Genomic DNA, 19,431 nt, shown 5'->3' with positions numbered 1-19,431 from the left:
CACCCTAACCCTACCTAACCCTAACCCAGCCCTGGGTGGAGCGGAGAAAAGAGTCTGTCTGTCTGACCAGATCAACACTGTTCATCTGAGGGGGCGTGGTCTGTCTGGGGGGGTGTGGTCTGTCTGGGGGGGCGTGGTCTGTCTGGGGGGGGGGGGGGGCGTGGTATGTCTGAGGGGCGTGGTATGTCTGAGGGGCGTGGTCTGTCCGAGGGGCGTGGTCTGTCTGAGGGGCGTGGTCTGTCTGGGGGGGCGTGGTCTGTCCGAGGGGTGTGGCCTGTCGGAGGGGCGTGGTCTGTCTGGGGGGCGTGGTCTGTCTGGGGGGCGTGGTCTGTCTGGGGGGGCGTGGTCTGTCTGGCCAGAGTGTGACATCACTAGGTATGACATCACCAAAGCCCAGCAGGATGGTGGTGTGATGGTAAAGCTATAACAATGCGTGTGTGTGTGTGGGGGGGGGGTTGGGGGTGGGAGTGGGAGTGAGGGTGTGTGAGTGTGTGTGTGTGTGTGTGTGTGGGGTTGGGGGTGAGAGTGGGAGTGAGGGTGTGTGTGTGTGTGTGTGTGTGTGTGTGTGTGTGTGTGTGTGTGTGTGTGTGTGTGTGTGTGTGGTGTGGAGGTGGGGGTGTGTGTGGTGTGGAGGTGGGGGTGTGTATACTATTTACAAGCATAGACCAGCAGAACCATCATGACTGTCGGATGACTTCCTGGTTGAGGAACCGACAGGAAGTACCTCTGATCACGACACACACACAGACACACACACACACACACACATACACACACACACACACACACACACACACACACACACACAGGGGCTAGACCTAGCCACGCCCACTGGAGGGTCAGATCACCTGACAGACAGACTGGAGTCATGTGATCACATGTGACTACATTCACTATGACATCATCAGATAGAGCCAGCCAATGGGGGCAGTCTTAGCTGATACTGTGGTTGTTGTTGTCTATAAACAGGAAGTTGCCTGGTGGAGTGTGATGATGTCATAATGCACAGTCTTTAAACTGTTGTTGCTTTTATCTTCTGCGTTGCCATGGTTTCAACCTTTAGCCCCTCCCCACCCACACCTGTAGCCCATCCCACCCCCACCTTTAGCCCCTCCCCATCCACCTTTAGCCCCTCGCACACTCACCAGACAGGCAGGAAGTGCACTTTGATTAATGATTATAATTAATTTGATGATAAAAAAAACTAAAAACTAACTTGTTGATTTTCAAAACAACTAAGGCTCAGTCACATGACCATTAATATAGACGAGATCAACGTCCAATCAAACGAGGGGGAACAGGGTTTGTTGCGACGCCCTTCCCTGTGATCAGCCAATCAGCTGAAGGCTTTAGTTCTCTGATCAGCCAATCAGCTGAAGGCTTTAGTTCTCTGATCAGCCAATCAGCTGAAGGCTTTAATTCTCTGATCAGCCAATCAGCTGAAGGCTTTAGTTCTCTTATCAGCCAATCAGCTGAAGGCTTTAGTTCTCTGATCAGCCAATCAGCTGAAGGCTTTAGATCTCTTATCAGCCAATCAGCTGAAGGCTTTAGTTCTCCGTCGCCCCTGGTGATGATGATGATGAAGACTATCTGTCGTGCTTCTCGGGGGCGTGTCCCTGGGTCTCCTCCTCAGAGGGTGTGTCCAGGGCAGGGTTAACCAATCCCTCCCAAGACTCTGAGTCCCCGCCCCCCTCGGAAGCCCCGCCCCCCTCCGAGGCTCCGCCCCTCTCCGCCGAGGCTCCGCCCCTCTCCTCCGAGGTCACAAAGTCGTTCTCCCATTCCAAGGCGTTGGAGTCCTCGGAGGCGGGGCCACAGGAGGAGGAGGCGTGGCCAGAGGAAGAGGCGGGGCCAGGGGGCCGCAAGGCCGCCCTCAGGATGTCCTCCTCCGTACGGGAGCGCTCCCACGCCGGCGCTGCACGCGTCATACCTGGGGGAGGGGCAAGGGGAGGGGCTTTAAGTCATCTTTATAAAACACATTTAAAACAACTTTTAAAAAATGAATAAATCCACTGTACATGGATTAAAATCCACAATAAATACAATCACAATAATGTAAGGATAAAGACATGCATATAAAGTACATTAAGGATGGGTTCCCCATTGAATTTGATAAAGCATTCTTCCCCTATCTTTATTAGGGTTGGGTACCGAAACTTTGCATTCGGTACCTACCAAACCGAATTGCAACGAGATTTCGGTTCCTCGTTTCGGTTCCTCTCTCGCCCCCTGGTGTCCGAAATGGACGTTACATGCAACAGTCAACCGCACGTGACATCGCCTGTTAAAGTTCCACTCAGTTCATGTAATCGAGACTGAATCGCTCTCACGAGGCGAGGCGAGGCGCTTGCAAAACAGTTTTGTGATTGGTCTGAATTTAGCGGGAAATTTGGATTTGAACAACGACACAATATTGACAGGGGAAAAGAATTGGAGTAGAATTTGTATTGACAACGGATTTACATGCTGGAAAAACATGCAGCTAAAATTCAGGGAACATTTGGACAATACGAGACACAAGGGAGCTGTGGTCGCATGGTCGTATTACAGGGCAATATGCGCGGTGCAAAAATAATCTAAAATCATCACGAACGGCGGAGGTACGGGTAAACAGGGCTCATGTCGGTGTCATCAAAGGTAAACGTTGGTTTTCTCAGCTGATAATATGCATTACCTTGCTGTTGGTTGTTTACCTAATGCTCCATCTGACTGTCACACTGTGATTTGACTTGTGTAAACAGTTAATCAGTAACGTTACTGTGCGTGTACTCTCATGTAGGCCTACTTCGTATTGATGAGCTGATAATCTTTCAGTGTGTGTGTGTATACGTGACTGTCAGTCACAAGTTTATATTCTACGAATGTTGTTCAGTGCTGTATGCGCGTTCCCGGTTCTGTGTGTACTCTTGTGTACTTCATATTCAATGAGCTGATTATCTTTGTGTGTGTGTGTGTGTGTGTGTGTGTCTTGGGCGTATCTGTCAGTCACATTCAGTGCTGTATGCGGGTTCCCCATGTTCTGCTGCAGCTGTAGCGTCAGGATATCTTGGTATTTGATCACCTTCTATATAAAACATTGCCGCTCTGCATTAATGGCGTGCACGCGGAAAATCGCGTCAGTGACCACCCCGCCAATCAAAAGTACTAATTTAAGTACCGTTTCGGTACCGGTACCGTTTTTAAAGTATCGATTTGGCACCAGTATCAAATAAAACCCAAACGGTACCCAACCCTAATCTTAAACCAGGTGTTTGCATGTTGCCACAACCCTAACTCAATCTCAGTCTTACTAAAAAAAGGACAAGGACCCCCTGGAGTGTGGCTCCTACAGGCCCATAAGTCTCTTGACCTGCGACTATAAGACCCTCACTAAAGCTCTTGCACGACGCCTGGAGACGATATTACCCCCTTATAATCCACCCTGACCAAACAGGGTTTGTTGCAGGCAGATAATCTTTTTTTTAATATGCTGTGGTGACCCACTGTACATAAGACATTCCCTAGACACTACGGAGGAGGTACGGCTCCTTTAAGACGAGAAGTTGAGAGTTCAACCCAGGGGCTTTCTGGGTAGTGTTTAGAGTTAGCCATTCCTGTTTTATACACGAGTTTCACGCGAAGTTGTTGTTACCCTATGCTGTTGCACTGTTATACTATTGCTGCTGTTCTGACATTCAAAGTTGGGAAGTAAAACATCCGACTCGACAACCTGTCTACCGTCTCCTCGTTTCTACTCACTCCCACAATGCGTCACTTATTTCATGTTCTCTACTCTGCCCACTCCACAGTACAACCTGAGATTATAATCTCACTACTGCCGAAAAGGCATTTGATTGAATTGAATGGACCTATTTATTCACTGTTCTGGAGAGATTTGGTTTCGCATTTACACATGCATTCAAAGACATTTCCAAGCATAACTTCCAACCACTGCTGGAACGAACTAAACAGGATTTAGCTAAATGGGTGTCTCTACCGATCTCGCTAGCAGGGTGTATTAACTAAATGACAGCATTGCCAAGGTTTCTTTTTTTTTGTGATCAAATGTTTCTTTATTTTCTTTTAAAACACACATAATGACAAAACAAGACAACAAGGCCACATCCTGCAATCAACGCCCCCAACAACCCATACAACCACACCACAACACACAAATTACAATATAGCTATCTAGGTATTAGGGACATACACTACAAATCGGGACCCCAAAAAATGTAATAAATAAATAAATAAATAAAAGAAAGTAAATAAAATAAAATAACCCCCACCCACCCACCCCAGGGACCAGAGGACAACAGTAAATTACCATTGTGATAACCAACACTCAACTCAAAAGATTTTTAAGATCGACAGCTGTGGATATCCACAAATTAATATTTGCCTCTTTAGCACCATGCATACGGGCCGTAGAGAGTTCCAAATAAACAACATCCAAAAAACGTAAAACCCATTGTTTAAATGAAAGTGAATGTGGAGGCTTCCAACGTGTGGCAACCATTTTCTTTGCTGCCGTCAGACCAGCAAACAGAATGCGTCTTTTAGTTTGAGGGAGGGGTAACAGGGAAAGATCATTGAGGATCAATACAGAAGGAGAAGGGGGTATAGTCACAGAGAGCAGAGCAGAAAGTTTAGAAGCGACCATTACCCAAAACTCTGAAACCTCTGAACACTCCCAAATCATATGAATAAATGTGCCCACAACCCCCAGAGGACACAGAGTACAATTGGGGTCATTTATGATTTTCATAGTACACATCTTCAGAGGAGTCATATAAGTCCTATGAATACAATTATAATGAATTTGTTGGTGATCAGGATTCCTTGATGTTTGTAGGACATCTGACCACACTTTATCCCAGTCAAATTCTAGGTCTAAGTCCGGAATGTCCACCTTCCATACCGATCCAACTGCCAAAGGCAGGTATGTTTTCTGCAGGAGGTACCCATATAATGTGGAAACTAAGCCCCTCGTACTACCCACCCTGTCCAGAACAACAAGCACCGGGTGCCTATGAAGTGGCTCCTTCCATGGGACCCCATAGGTTTTCATGGCAGCCCATAGTTGTAAATAAAAGAAAAAGGAGGAGCGTGGTAAATTAAACTGAATTTGTAACTCTTCAAAAGAGTGAAGACCTTTGTCCCCAATAAAATCGCCCAATGAATAAATACCCCTGTCAGCCCATTGTTGGAATCTAATCGGACGCCCCCCAATTAAGAGTGCATCATTATTAAATATTGGTGAGCAGGGGTTCCATCCAGAGGGCAGTTTGCATGTTCTCGTCATTGCTCCCCAGACACTGATTAATTGAGAAATAATTGGGCCAAACCGTTGCCTACACTGAGCAGGTGGAGTGTTGGAAAACAGCACCTCCTTCAGATTGAGAGGGAACGTCAATCCCTCTTCCAAAGCACGCCAAGAAACCTCAGCCATGGGATTAAACCAAGTTACCAGAGGACGCAGTGTGAAAGCCCAATAGTAACGTTTACAATTAGGTAGAGAAAGGCCCCCATCCTGTCTCTCACGCTGTAATGTAGTCAATTTAATTCGGGGTTGTTTACCTCTCCAGATGAATTTAGTAACTGCGGATTGCAATTTGTTCCAATAAAGAGAGGGGGGAGGAAGAGGAAGCATAGAACTTACAAAGTTAATTCGGGGGAGCACATTCATTTTAACTATGGAAACCCTAGTGCTCAGGGAATTCGGCAGTGCAACCCATCTGTCCAAATCCTGTGTTATATTAGAAGGAAATTCTGAAAATTGGTATTAGCTGTAGTCAGCAGTGAGGGATAAATGTCAATGCCTAAATATTAAAATTTGGTAACGATCGGAATCTGGGAGGGCACAACTGCACTCCTCATGGCCTCATTTAGCGGCAAGAGAGCAGACTTGGTCCAATTTATTCTGTATCCAGAGATGGCGCTAAAAAGATCAAAGATGGACAGAATATGGGGAATGGATTGTGGAGCATCATCTACATAAAGAAGTACATCGTCTGCATATAGGGATATGTGATGCTGAGTGCCACAGATAGAAATTGGTGTGACTGTGGTCGACTGGCGGACCCTCTGAGCCAGGGGCTCCAGGGAAAGCGCAAATAGTAATGGGCTGAGCGGACATCCCTGTCTGGAGCCTTTAGCAATCGCAAACGGTGACGAAAAATTCCTCCCAGTCATTACCATTGCAGAAGGGTTCAAATAAATCGTCTTGATCATATTTAAAAACATCGTACCGAAACCCAATTTTTCAAGCACCGTCCATAAATAGGACCACTCGAAACGGTCGAATGATTTCATAGCGTCCAGCGACAGCACCGCAGTAGGATAATTAAATGAGGTAGCACCATCTATGATGCACCAAACGCCTGCTGGATAAACTCCAGGGAAACATCAAATGGGCACGAATGGAGATTAAACCCAGCAAGTCCCGCAGTATCTCCATTGTCAAAGGCAAGCTCGCCAATGAGAGGTTCCACGTCAACAACGAGCCAATACCAACAGTTCTAGAGAAGCCTATCAAAAGCCTTGGCCGCTGGTATAGCGCAGAACTCAAAGACTCGAAGCAGGTGGAACAACTCAGGCAGGATACAATCAGTGGCCTCAAGCAGATCAACAACACTGCTCTCCCTGGGAAGCTGAAGCTGTGGTGCTTTCAGTTTGGGCTGCTGCCCCGTCTCATGTGGCCAATTTCCATCTACGAGGTCACACTATCCCATGCCAACCGGCTGGAGAGACTGGTGAATGCACAAGTGAGGAAGTGGCTTGGACTGCCGAGAGGCCTTAGCAGCATAGGCCTGTATGGCAACGGAGCCCTCTCCCTACCAATCTCAAGCCTGGTGGAGGAGTACAAATGTGCCAAATCAAGGCTGGAAATGACTCTCACAGAATCCCGGGATCCATTCGTCAGAGGTGCTGCTCCGATCCTAGCAACGGGGAGGAAATGGAAGCCATCTGCAGCAGTTGCGGTGGCAAAGACCGCCCTCAGACACCGGGATATAGTGGGGCATGTCCAACATGGCAAAGGGGGCCTTGGTTTGGAAACAACAACACCCACATGGCAAAAGGCTACTCCAACCGAACGGCGGAAGATGGTGGTTGAGGAGGTGCGCCACCAGGAGGAAGCAGCCAGGTGCGCCAAGGCAGTCTCCCAAGCCCAGCAAGGCCGCTGGATGAAGTGGGAGAGCGTGGAGAGGAGGAAAATCACATGGAACGAGCTGTGGAGCATGGAGTCTAATAGGCTAAGTTTCATCATCAGAGCCACATATGATGTCCTGCCCTCTCCTACCAACCTACATCTCTGGTATGGAGAGGACCCAGCCTGTCTCCAGTGTGCAGCCCCAGCAAGCCTCAAACACATCTTGGTGGGTTGCAAGACCAGTCTAACTCAAGGAAGATACACCTGGCGCCACAACCAAGTGCTAAAGTGCTTGGCTGCCGAACTTGAGCACAAGAGGGTAACCACCAACGCCATGCCTCTAAATGCCCAGACTACCTTTCCACGGAAAACAATCTTCATCCGGGAAGGGGAGAAACAGTGGACCAAGCCATCACCTCCAGACTCAGGCCCACTGAACGCAGCCCGGGATTGGGAAATGCGGGTAGACCTCAGCCAGAGGCTCACCTTCCCACCCGAAATTGCAGCGACCAACCTGCGCCCAGACCTAGTCCTCTGGTCCAAGTCCTGCCGGCGTGTCTTCATCGTAGAACTGACGGTCCCATGGGAGGAGGCCATCGATGAGGCATTCGAACGGAAGAGGCTGCGGTATGCCAACTTAGCAGTCGAAGCAGAGGGGCGGGGCTGGAACGTGAAGGTGTGGCCAGTGGAGGTGGGCTGCAGAGGCTTTGTAGCCAGCTCCACCACAAGGCTCCTGAGGGCAGTAGGGATCAGAGGACAGGCCCAACGGAAGGCAATTAAAGAACTATCCACTGCAGCAGAACGGAGCAGTCACTGGCTGTGGCTGAAATGTAGGGACCCAACATGGGCTCCCAAATGACCACGTGGTGCCACCGTGCGACACACACCCAGGCCTGATCAGCCTGTGGTGGGCCAACCTCGGCAGAGGGTGTCTTGTGATAAATGGCCGAAACACCCAATGAGGTCGGGGACCACAACTGAAGATGTGTCGTACTGGTGGCACCACGTGATCATTGCCAAATTCCACTCCACCCAAGAGGACATCTCCAACTCCACTCAGTCAATTGTTGTGCTAATTATTTAGGGATTTTAACATCTAGTCCTATTAAGAATCCATGTGTAAGAGTCTCCTCATGAAGCCAATCTGGTCCTGATGAAGCCTGTCTGGTCGCAGTGAACCAATTTGAGCATGTAAGTCTGTAACCGGCGTGCAAGAACCTTGGCATAAATGTTAATTTCTGAGTTAAAAAGGGAGAGCGGCCTATAGCTCCCACAGTCCAAGGGGTCTTTGTTTTTTTTCAGCAGCAGAGAGATCAACGCTATATTAACATCAAAGGAGCCCTTCTCAATAGAGAACAAAATCATTTCATGCAAAAGCGGGCCCAAAATGTCCCAGAAGATATGGTAAAACTCAGGTGGTATGCCGTCAATGCCAGGAGACTTGCCCCTCTGCATATCTTGAGCTGCCTCTCTGAGTTCTTCCAGGGAGATAGGCCGGTCGAGAGATGCAGATTCATCTGCTGCGAGACTAGGCAATTGCAGGTAATTCAGAAATTAATCACAAGCAATTCTATCATGAACAATCTCAGAGCTGTAGAGGTCAGCATAGAACGACCTAAAGGATTAATTAACATGCAATGGATCCGTGCAAATAACACCATTACTTGTCTTAACAGCAGAAATATCCGCAAACCGCTCATTAACCCTAAGCTCCAAGGCCAATAAATGGCTGGGTCTTGCACTGTTAAAATCGTAATTTTGTCTGACCCGGTGAATAAGGAATTCTGATCGTTGTTTGAGTAAAGAGTTTATTTCTTTTTTAACCAAATTGCGCTGTAATGCGGTGCTGTCGCTGTACTTAAGCTGAAGTGAATTATCCAGGCGAGCATATTCAGATTCAAGTTGATTTAATTTCTCTGCTCTGGCCTTATTGCGGGTTGAGGAAAACAGGATTGTGTTGGACCTTATGAAACCTTTGACGGCATTCCAAAGCACTCTCGGGTCATCAACTGAACCCTTATTTATGTTTACAAATTCTTCCAGTTGTGGTTTAAATTGCAAAACAAACGATTCACTAAGTAAAAGGGGATTATTGAAACGGCATCTAGGGGCCCTATTAGTCCCAACTCTAAGTGAAGCTGAGCAGACCACTGCTTTGTGATCAGAAGGAGCAAATGGTACATGGTACGTCAGCTATTTCCGAAAAAATATTTTTGGAGGCAAAAATAAAATCAATTCTTGAAAATGTCTCGCTGAATAACATGAAAGGTCCTTAACCGAGGGATTAATCAAGCTCCATAAGTCAACAACGCACAAATGAATGAATGAATGAATGGTCTTTATTGTCATTGCTATAGTACAGGTACCAAACAACGAAATTTAGGAGGGGTGGCTCCCCTGGTGTTAGGAAAGAAAAAAAACTTTAAAAAAAAAAAAAAAACACAAGAAGGGAAGGAGCTGGTTTACATAAATAAAGGCTATGTACACTATCCACTCTACTATACTGTACAGATAGACGACTAGGGTTGGCCCAAAGCATTGGCCCACGCACGGAGAGCAAGAGAGGCTTGTTTCTGGTGGCTGGCTTCGGACGCCATGGTTCTGTCAATTTTATAATCCCATACCGCATTAAAGTCCGCTCCCACAATACATTTGAAATCTGGAAATTCCAACATAGTATTGGTCAGCAAATCATAAAACACTTTATCATAATTGTTAGGTGCATAGGCAGAGATCAGCACAATTTTTTCCCCATCTAGTTGAATTTTAGCCAAGGCTATTCTACCCTCCGGATCCGCCCAATCTCCCAGGATGTCATATTTAAAAGTACGGCGACAGACGATCGCAACGCCCTTAGATCTAGTGTTGGCAGCCGATGAAGCAATCACATGATAATGTCTGTTAGCCAGACGATGGGGGTCTTTAGATAGAAGGTGTGACTCCTGTACTAGAGCTATATCAACTGCTTTCCTTCTGAGGAAATCCAAAAATGTTGTACGTTTATTTGGCGAATTAAGCCCCCTGACATTCAGGCTCACAATCGTGAGTTTAGTCATAACAAAAAATGGCTACATTTTGTAAACAAGTGTCATTATCTGAATGAATAACCCATGGTCCCTGTGAGAAAATAAAACCCAAATAAAACCCCAAAACAAAAACAAACAACAGATAGTTGTTTGTACCTCTCTGTGCTGCCTCCCCATAATGCCTTTTTTTGGTATGTTTTGTTTTGTTTAATGTATTGCTGTTTGTAAATGCTTAATGTTGTGTGGCCTGTAATTGTCCTGTGGCTTCTATGTGCTTGAAATGTCGCTGCCCCCATATGTGGTGTTTGTTGTAGCCCCTTCAACCACCTCAGCTTGCTTACGTGTGTTTTTTGTCAAGTGTGATGTTGGGGTACCTTGTCTCAGCCACGTGTTCTTAGAATATTTAAATGTTTTATTTTAACTAATGACGTTACTTTTCAGGATGCCATGTTGCAACTGGCCGGGGACTTCAGCTGAAAATTAGCCGACTAGGCTAAAGCTGCCTTTTTTACTGTATTTTATATGGTTCATGTATTTGGATTGTCCTCGATATAATAAACGAATAAACTAAACTAAACTAAATAGAGAAATGAGGGGAAGAACTATCCACCCCTGCATCTCAGCTCTCGATAGTCGCTCGCGACTCACCAACGACTCTGGCAACTATCCGATACACAAGAAAAAACAACAACAACCTACCATAAGAACTCCTACTTTAGTATAAAATGATCAACACTTTCACCTACGGATAGAAGTTGTTACCATGTAACTGTGAAAAATGAAAGAAATAAAACACTCCCTGAATTGAACAAACACTGGGATGTATCAAAACAGTGCTAATGTTGCTGTGAACATAGATTAGCAAAATCTCTATAGGCCGGATAATCAAATTATGGCCAGGCATTATAATAACGGTACCTTTCCCCCTGTTTAATACCCGATTCACCACAAAACTATCTTGTATTTTAAAATGACTCAATAGCCACATGCTCTTACCTAGTACTGACTGAATGTCAGCATTCTGTATTGCTAGAAAACAGAAATATATTTTATATATATTTTATATATAATATAAAAATATAAAACAAAACAGCCATATAAATGAGATCACCATTGCATCAAACATAAATAAAGTAACAACATGTGGCATCTCTAGTAGGACATTCTATGCCTAGTAGACTATATGGTAAATGTTAATATAGCCGCAACAAAAATAGTACTTTTACCCGTTTGACCTATTAAACCATTTTGTATTATAATTCTCCCACATACCTTTACCTAATTCTGATTGAGTGAAGACATGTTGTACTGCTCCAATACAGAAATGCTATATAATTGATATAACATAACATAAACCAAGTATAACATACAGTAATGTGGTAACTCTATTAAGACAAAATATGCCTAGCAAGCTATATGAAAAGGGTTAGGCTAACAGCAACAAAAGTAGTAACGCTCTACAACACGAACAGGCTGATAGTACCACTTTGACAATTTGCATAGTATTATCATCAACCGCCAAATAGTGCAAAAAATTATAATAAAAAAGTGTAATGATGTATACTACCAGCAGCGATAGATCACACAAACCTACCCTCAAACCGGGGGGCATGAGGAAAAACAGCCCAATCGTCAGCCCGACTGTGGTTACCCATCGTTCGGATATGCACGAAAGTGCACCGTTCAACCTTTATCCCTGGAGGAAAGGACGTGCTCCTTCACATACAACTCCGCCTCTTCCCTGGTGCTGAAGATGTTGTTTGCCCTCGAAAGTCAGTCTGAACCGGGCTGGGTGTAAAAACCTGAATTTGACACCCTGCTGGCCTCGGAGCATTTGCTTGACGTCGTTGAAGGCAGCTCTCTCTACTACCCCTACTACCCCTCTACTACCCCTCTACTAGGCAGCTCTATTCTTAGCAACGGCTGCCGTGAGATCAGGGAACAGGAGGACACGTTTCCCATTATGAGTGAGCGGCCCCGCTTCTCTGGCGCGTCTGAGAATTTCCTCACTGACATGAAAGAAGTGGACCCTCGCTATGAAAGGACGGGACGCTCCTGGCCTCGGCTGGGAGTATAGCCTATGAGCCCGATCCAGCAATGGGGCTTCCTCGAGATTCAGCATGGATTTCAGCAAGTTAGCCAGGAACTCGCGAGGGTCGCGTGAGCCCTCAGCCTCTTCGATGCCCAGCACCCGAATGTTATTCCGGCGAGAGCGGCTCTCCAGGTCCTTGCATTTGTCTCAGATGGATGTTACCTCCGCTGTCAGAGAACGCACCTGCGCCTGTAGGTCGGTCGTCTCGTCGGACCAATGGGATAGTCCCTGCTCCAGCTCATCTATACGGGTAACCTGGGTGCCAACTTCAGCTTGAATGCCAGCCACCGCCTGGTGATGCTCGACTCTCACCGCAGCTATTTCAGTTTTCATCAGGTCAGCCAAGCTCTTTATTTTTTGTCAACAGAGGTACAGATTCAGATTTGCAGCACACATGTTTGATTCCCTTGATTTACATTTTTACATTTTTACATTTTTGGCATTTAGCAGACGCCTTATTCCAAAGCGACTTACAATCGATACATTTGAATGCTAAGCATGTGAATCATCAGTCCACCATTCGTGGCAGGAAGAGTAGTCTAGCTCAGGCCCGGGGCCATTGATAGAAGGAGAAACCTTCTTCTACCACCTTCTTCTAGAACCTTTTTTATTTTGTAAAACATTTTTATACTGGAGGAACAGAGAAACAGTACAAAGGGGGCGATAGAAGTTCTTAGGGACACAGTAGAGGGGAAAGCGGACGTCTTTAGGAGACGTAGTGCTGAAGGGCAGAAGATGTCTCAGGAGGAGCAGTTAAGGTGTAGCCTGAAGAGGTGGGTCTTCAGTCTACGACGGAAGATGGGTAGTGACTCTGCCGTTCTGACAGCCGTGGGGAGCTCATTCCACCAGCGGGGAGCCAGAGTTGTGAAGAGACGTGATCGGGCAGCATGACTGCTGTGCAGAGGTGGTGGGGCCAGTCGGCTAGCCGAGGTGGAGGAGCGGAGAGAGCGGGCTGGAGTTTGGGGGGTTACCATTTCCTTCAGGTAGGCAGGGGCTGTCCTTTTAGCTGCCTGATATGTAAGCACCAGGGCCTTGAATCTGATGCAAGCTGCTATCGGGAGCCAGTGCAGGGTGCGAAGGAGAGGGGTGACATGAGAGTATTTGGGGAGGTTAAATACCAGACGTGCAGCAGCGTTCTGGATGAGCTGCAGAGGTCTAATGGCGGAGGCGGGGAGACCAGCCAGGAGTACGTTGCAGTAATCCAGGCGGGAGATGACCAGTGCCTGGGTCAAGAGTTGCGCTGCCTCTCTGGTAAGGAATGGTCGTATCCTTCTGATGTTGTAGAGGAAGAATCTGCAGGAGCGAGCCGTTGCTGCAATGTTCTCCGCACAGGATAGTCGGTTATCCAGGATCACTCCAAGATTCTTGGCTGTCAGGGAGGGGGTTACAGTAGAGTTCTCCACTGTGATAGAGAAGTCTTGGAGAGGGCAGGCTTTCCCGGGGATGAAGAGGAGCTCGGTCTTGTTAAGATTGAGCTTGAGGGGGTTTCCGGTTGGCGATGTAAGAGCAAAGACGTCGAAAACAGGTCTCCCGATTACATTGCAAATTGCACTACTAAAACAACATCAAACCTCTACAAAATTGTCACAGCTCATTATGAGTATCCTAGGCACTTTTTGATGTCAAAATGACCAACTCAAAATCTAATAAGAAACCCAGCGCACAGACCTCCGTGGCAACACGAGCTAACATTAGCATAGCAAGCAAACTGTCAGCCATGGCTGCAGCCTCGGAGGACAGCAACGTTGCTAAAGGTAGCCTACCTGCTGCCGAAAACATCTCCATGGCGCAGCTGGTGGCCGAGCTGGCGAAGCAGAGAGCCGGACTGAAGGAAGATGTCTCTCAGCTGATCCAAGTATCATTAAAGCCTCTTGAAACTGCTGTGAATGCCCTCCGGGACACGGTCGGCTCATTCCAGAGAGATGCCGGAGAGAACTTTGAACGACTGACCACGGCTGAAGCTACAATCAAAACTCTCCAGACCCAGAATCAAGTCTTGCTGGACCATGTAGACGACATCGAAAACAGGTGACGCAGATCCAACCTGAGGATAGTGAACATCCCGGAGGGCAGCGAGAACGGCAAGGACCCGGTTAAGTTCATCTCTGAGCTCCTGGTAGACTGCATGGGTCCTGATGTGTTTACCGAGCCGCCTGAGCTGGAGAGAGCCCACCGATCACTTGCCCCAAAACGGGATGGGAAACCAGCGAGACCGTTCATCGTGCGCTTTCTTCGCTTTCAGCAAAAAGAGGCAGCCCTGCGGTGGTCCAGGAACCATGAGGTGCAGTTCCGGGGGTCCCCTCTGAGGTTTTACCCCGACTTAAGCTCCGCACTGGCGAGGAAACGCGCCGCCTACAACGGCGTGAAACAGGCACTCTACCAGAAGGGAGTACGGTTCCGTCTGATGCACCCCGTACGTCTGGTGGTAACCTTTGAGTCACAAACTTTCACATTCGACTCACCTGAAGATGCCCAGGAGTTTTACAAACGTCGGGTAGCAAAGGAGTGACAAGATGACTCTGTCTGGAGGCATTCATATTGAGTGAAAACACCCATGCAGGCGAGTTTGGCGAGCGGGACTTCACACAGTCTCGCTATTACTGTCTGAAATGGGAACCCGCTTCCAGGTACATTATTCTTCTCCCTGCCTTTTTTTCTGCAATATATACATGTTGGAAATCGTTTGGTTTGAACAAGTGTATTGTTGTTTCGAGTCATTCTAGCTGTACACATCAGCAGTGTAATAGCCCATGTTAATGTTCGCTTTTGGACTGACACTAACGAAACAACTAATGTATTACCCCAACATGTAAATGTACATTTGTTAATGTGCTGGGTCATTTATTTTATTTTATGTAGTGGTATTATGGTTGTATAGTATATGGTAGGCTACATTGCATTGTAGTAATTATATTATTGCTATGTTTAATATTGCCTATATATACAGATCTGTTTCTATTATTTTATTCGTTTTCCCTCTTTCGACATCTTTACTATATGTTTTTGTAGTGATGTTACTACCTATACAAATTGATCGGGAGTTCCTCGAGTGAAAATAGGGTTAATGGGAATAGGCCTACACTCGCGGAAGACTAACGAAGATTTGGTGAGCCTGCAGTTTGCCTCAATTGGGGACGCAAACATAGGCAATGTTTATGTTATTTTTTTCTATGTTGTATTGTTATCTAGGGTAATCTGGGATTTTGTTTGGGTTAATAGGGTATTGGGTGTGTGCATCCCTGGTCATTTTTGCAGTTTTAATTGTTTGTTTTCAACATTTTACTATACATTTATAAGTGGAGGTACCTTTTTACTTGCTATACGTGTTTTTTCCAGTAAGTGCTGGGCTGTGATATGGCAGAACATATATTTCTTTATAAGTATTACCAACAAATTTCATAGATTATGAACAGGACACAGAATAGTAGTCAGACTGCAGGGGGGGCGAATACAAGATTTATTTCATGGAATGTTAAAGGTTTGAATGGACCTGTTAAACGGACCAGAATATTTGCACATCTTAAACTTTTAAAGTGGGAAATTGCTTTCTTACAAGAAACACATTTGATGGTTAGAGATCATAGTAGACTTAAAAAATCAGGGGTTGGCCAAATCTTTCATTCAGACTTTAATTCTAGATCACGTGGCACAGCAATCATAATCCACAAGAAAACACTATTCAACGCCACTGATATTATATCTGACCCACACGGCCGTTTTATCATTGTCTCAGGGTCCCTCTACCATAAACCTGTAGTTTTGGTCAATGTGTATGCACCCAATTGGGACGTCGAGAAATTCATGGAAAAGGTCATTTCATCTATACCTGACCTAAACTCACGCTGCCTTATTTTTGGTGGCGATCTAAACTGCATGATTAATCCTTCCTTAGACCGTTCCAACCCAAAATCAAAGAAACCCTCCAAGATGGCTAAAATGTTGTCAGCGTTCATGGACCAAATTGGATGTGTCGATCCATGGCGCTTCCAATTCCCTCACGATAAAAAAATCTCTTTTTTTTCTCACACGTCCACCATTCGTATAGCAGAATTGATTACTTCTTTATAGACAGAACATTACTTCCCTTTGTCAAAAACGTAGAATATTCAACCATAATTGAATCTGACCATGCCCCAGTACTATTGGATCTGTCCTTCCCACTTAACTACTCTGACCGCGCTCCATGGAGACTTGATACCACACTACTAACAGATAAAGAATTCTGCCAAATGATTTCAACTGCCATAGACAATTTCTTGGAAACCAATAGGGACGACACTGTTTCTCCCTCCCTGCTCTGGCAGACCCTTAAAGTAGTAATAAGGGGGGACATTATTGCATACACATCTAGGTTGAACAAAGCTAGGAGGCAAGAACAGGAGCAACTTCTCAACTCAATGATTGACATAGATCATCAATACTCTGACTCTCCCACCCCGGAGCTTTACAAAAATAAGCTGAATCTCAAAGCCAAATACGAGTTATTAACATCTGATAAGACAGAACGTATGTTGCTGAAATCACGAGGCTTTGTTTATGAGCATGGGGAAAAGGCTGGTAGAATGTTAACGCATCAATTAAAATGTAAATCCTCTGACCAACAGATTCCACAAATTAAAAGAGAAAATGGGGAGCTTACAACTGACCCCCTCGAAATCAATGAGACTTTTAGGGCATTTTATTCCAAATTGTACACTTCCGAGGCACCCAATGATGATGCCAATATGCAACATTTCTTCACAAATTTAAATGCCCCTGTTATCAACCCTGTTCATAAAGCAGAACTAGAACTACCCTTCCAAGACACCGACATTTATAATGCAATCACAGCTATGCAAAGTAGTAAGGCCCCGGGCCCTGATGGATACCCCATCGAATTCTACAAAAAATTCTCAACCAAATTAACTCCCCTCATCTTAGAAATGTTCAATGACTCAATGGATAATGGGGCCCTGCCACAGACACTAACAGAGGCATTCATAACCCTTTTACCGAAACCAGGGAAAGACAGAACAGAGTGTGGTTCACATCGCCCCATCTCGCTGCTCAACAGCGATGTCAAGATATTAGCTAAAGCACTCGCCCGGCGTCTAGAGTCCGTCACAGACGAGGTGATCTCCCCTGATCAAACTGGCTTCATGTTGGGCCGCCACTCATTCTCTAATAGGGCTGTCCCAAACGACTATTTTTCTAACGATTAATCTAGCGATTATTTTTGGGTTTAACGATTAGTCTAACGATTATTATTTTTGCTGTTCGATTAATGTATAACTTAATTTCCCCCAAAATAATGGCTGTATTGTCTCTCTCTGTTTAACAGTGTCTTTATAAAGCACTCTGGGTAATAGCTGCTGCTCTTATAAAACAAAGCAGCGTGTGACATGCACATTACTCAGACAGCCGCTCCTTTAAATGATCAGCTGATGTATGGGGCTGTCTGTGGGCCCGCAATTAAACACAGACACCTTTAATTCGGCGACCTACTACTACTACTACTACTACTACTACTACTACTACTACTACTACTACTACTACTACTACTACTACTACTACTACTACTACTACTACTACTACTACTACTACTACTACTACTACTACTACTACTACTACTACTACTACTACTACTACTACTACTACTACTACTACTACTACTACTACTACTACTACTACTACTACTACTACTACTACTACTACTACTACTACTACTACTACTACTACTACTACTACTACTACTACTACTACTACTACTACTACTACTACTACTACTACTACTACTACTACTACTACTACTACTACTACTACTACTACTACTACTACTACTACTACTACTACTACTACTACTACTACTACTACTACTACTACTACTACTACTACTACTACTACTACTACTACTACTACTACTACTACTACTACTACTACTACTACTACTACTACTACTACTACTACTACTACTACTACTACTACTACTACTACTACTACTACTACTACTACTACTACTACTACTACTACTACTACTACTACTACTACTACTACTACTACTACTACTACTACTACTACTACTACTACTACTACTACTACTACTACTACTACTACTACTACTACTACTACTACTACTACTACTACTACTACTACTACTACTACTACTACTACTACTACTACTACTACTACTACTACTACTACTACTACTACTACTACTACTACTACTACTACTACTACTACTACTACTACTACTACTACTACTACTACTACTACTACTACTACTACTACTACTACTACTACTACTACTACTACTACTACTACTACTACTACTACTACTACTACTACTACTACTACTACTACTGTAACTGCCTCTGTCAAACAGCCCCAGACACAGGGCAGACTCACTGCTATGTTTAGCCAACTTGAATGCCAACATGGCCATCAGGGTTTTTCCTGGCTCAAAATTAGGCGGATGTGGTACCAGTGGTGTTTGACATCGGGGGGGACCCATGAAGCAGGGCTGTCTGGGGGTCCTTAAACATCAAACACTTAATTTCTTGCATTCTGGTGAATTGATATGCACCAATTTGTGCCCTTTCTGCATCAATTTATGGTGGAAATGTCATTATTTATGTAAAGGAAAACACAATATTCAGGCACCAGATGACCATTCAAAATATAATGTAATATAATGCAATATAAGGCTCTCAGGCATTCTGTACTTTCAAATATGTATTCTCCTTGAGCAGTCAACATACTATCAGCTATTTCGCTAGCAAAAACGAAAGCTAACTTATTTGCGAAACAGCGCCCCCGCCACCACGTCGGCGGAGTGCCGCAATTGCAGCTAGATTTTTGTTTAAAAATGTTTTTGCGACGCACCGACGCACATTACGCAAGTCGACGTATTGACGTAGTCGATTGCGTCGACTACGTCGACCCAGCCCTATTCTCTAACATCCGAAACCTTCTAAATGTCATACATTCTCCTACGTCCGAGGAGGTACCTGAGGTGGTTATCTCCCTGGATGCGGAGAAGGCTTTTGACAGAGTGGAGTGGGCGTACTTATTTGAATGTCTGAAAGCTTTTGGCTTTGGACCCACTTTTATTGCATGGATCAGACTACTATACTCATCTCCTAAGGCAGGGGTCGGCAATTAGGTTTGGCCTCGGGCCCAAAAATGTTTGAGCCACTAGATGGCGG

The 19,431-nt window shown here is 45.4% G+C and overlaps 1 protein-coding gene across 1 annotated transcript in view; it reads right to left on the bottom strand.

Annotated features, from left to right (window-relative positions):
• Window positions 1–1,586: 1,586 nt before the first annotated feature.
• Window positions 1,587–19,431, bottom strand: part of ap1ar (adaptor related protein complex 1 associated regulatory protein) — a gene marked incomplete at its 3' end in the record, with an annotated part of 81,056 nt that continues 63,211 nt past the window's right edge. The window contains exon 10 of the mRNA XM_080536659.1: window positions 1,587–1,927. Coding sequence (XP_080392785.1) covers window positions 1,587–1,927 — 341 coding nt within the window. The remainder of the gene's footprint in view (window positions 1,928–19,431) is intronic.

Source organism: Nansenia antarctica, assembly GCF_963989245.1.
Source record: "Nansenia antarctica genome assembly, chromosome: 7".
Classification (NCBI taxonomy): Eukaryota; Metazoa; Chordata; class Actinopteri; order Argentiniformes; family Microstomatidae; genus Nansenia; species Nansenia antarctica.
The sequence above is the reverse complement of the archived record's forward strand: the minus strand, read 5'-3'. Positions and strand labels throughout refer to the sequence as shown.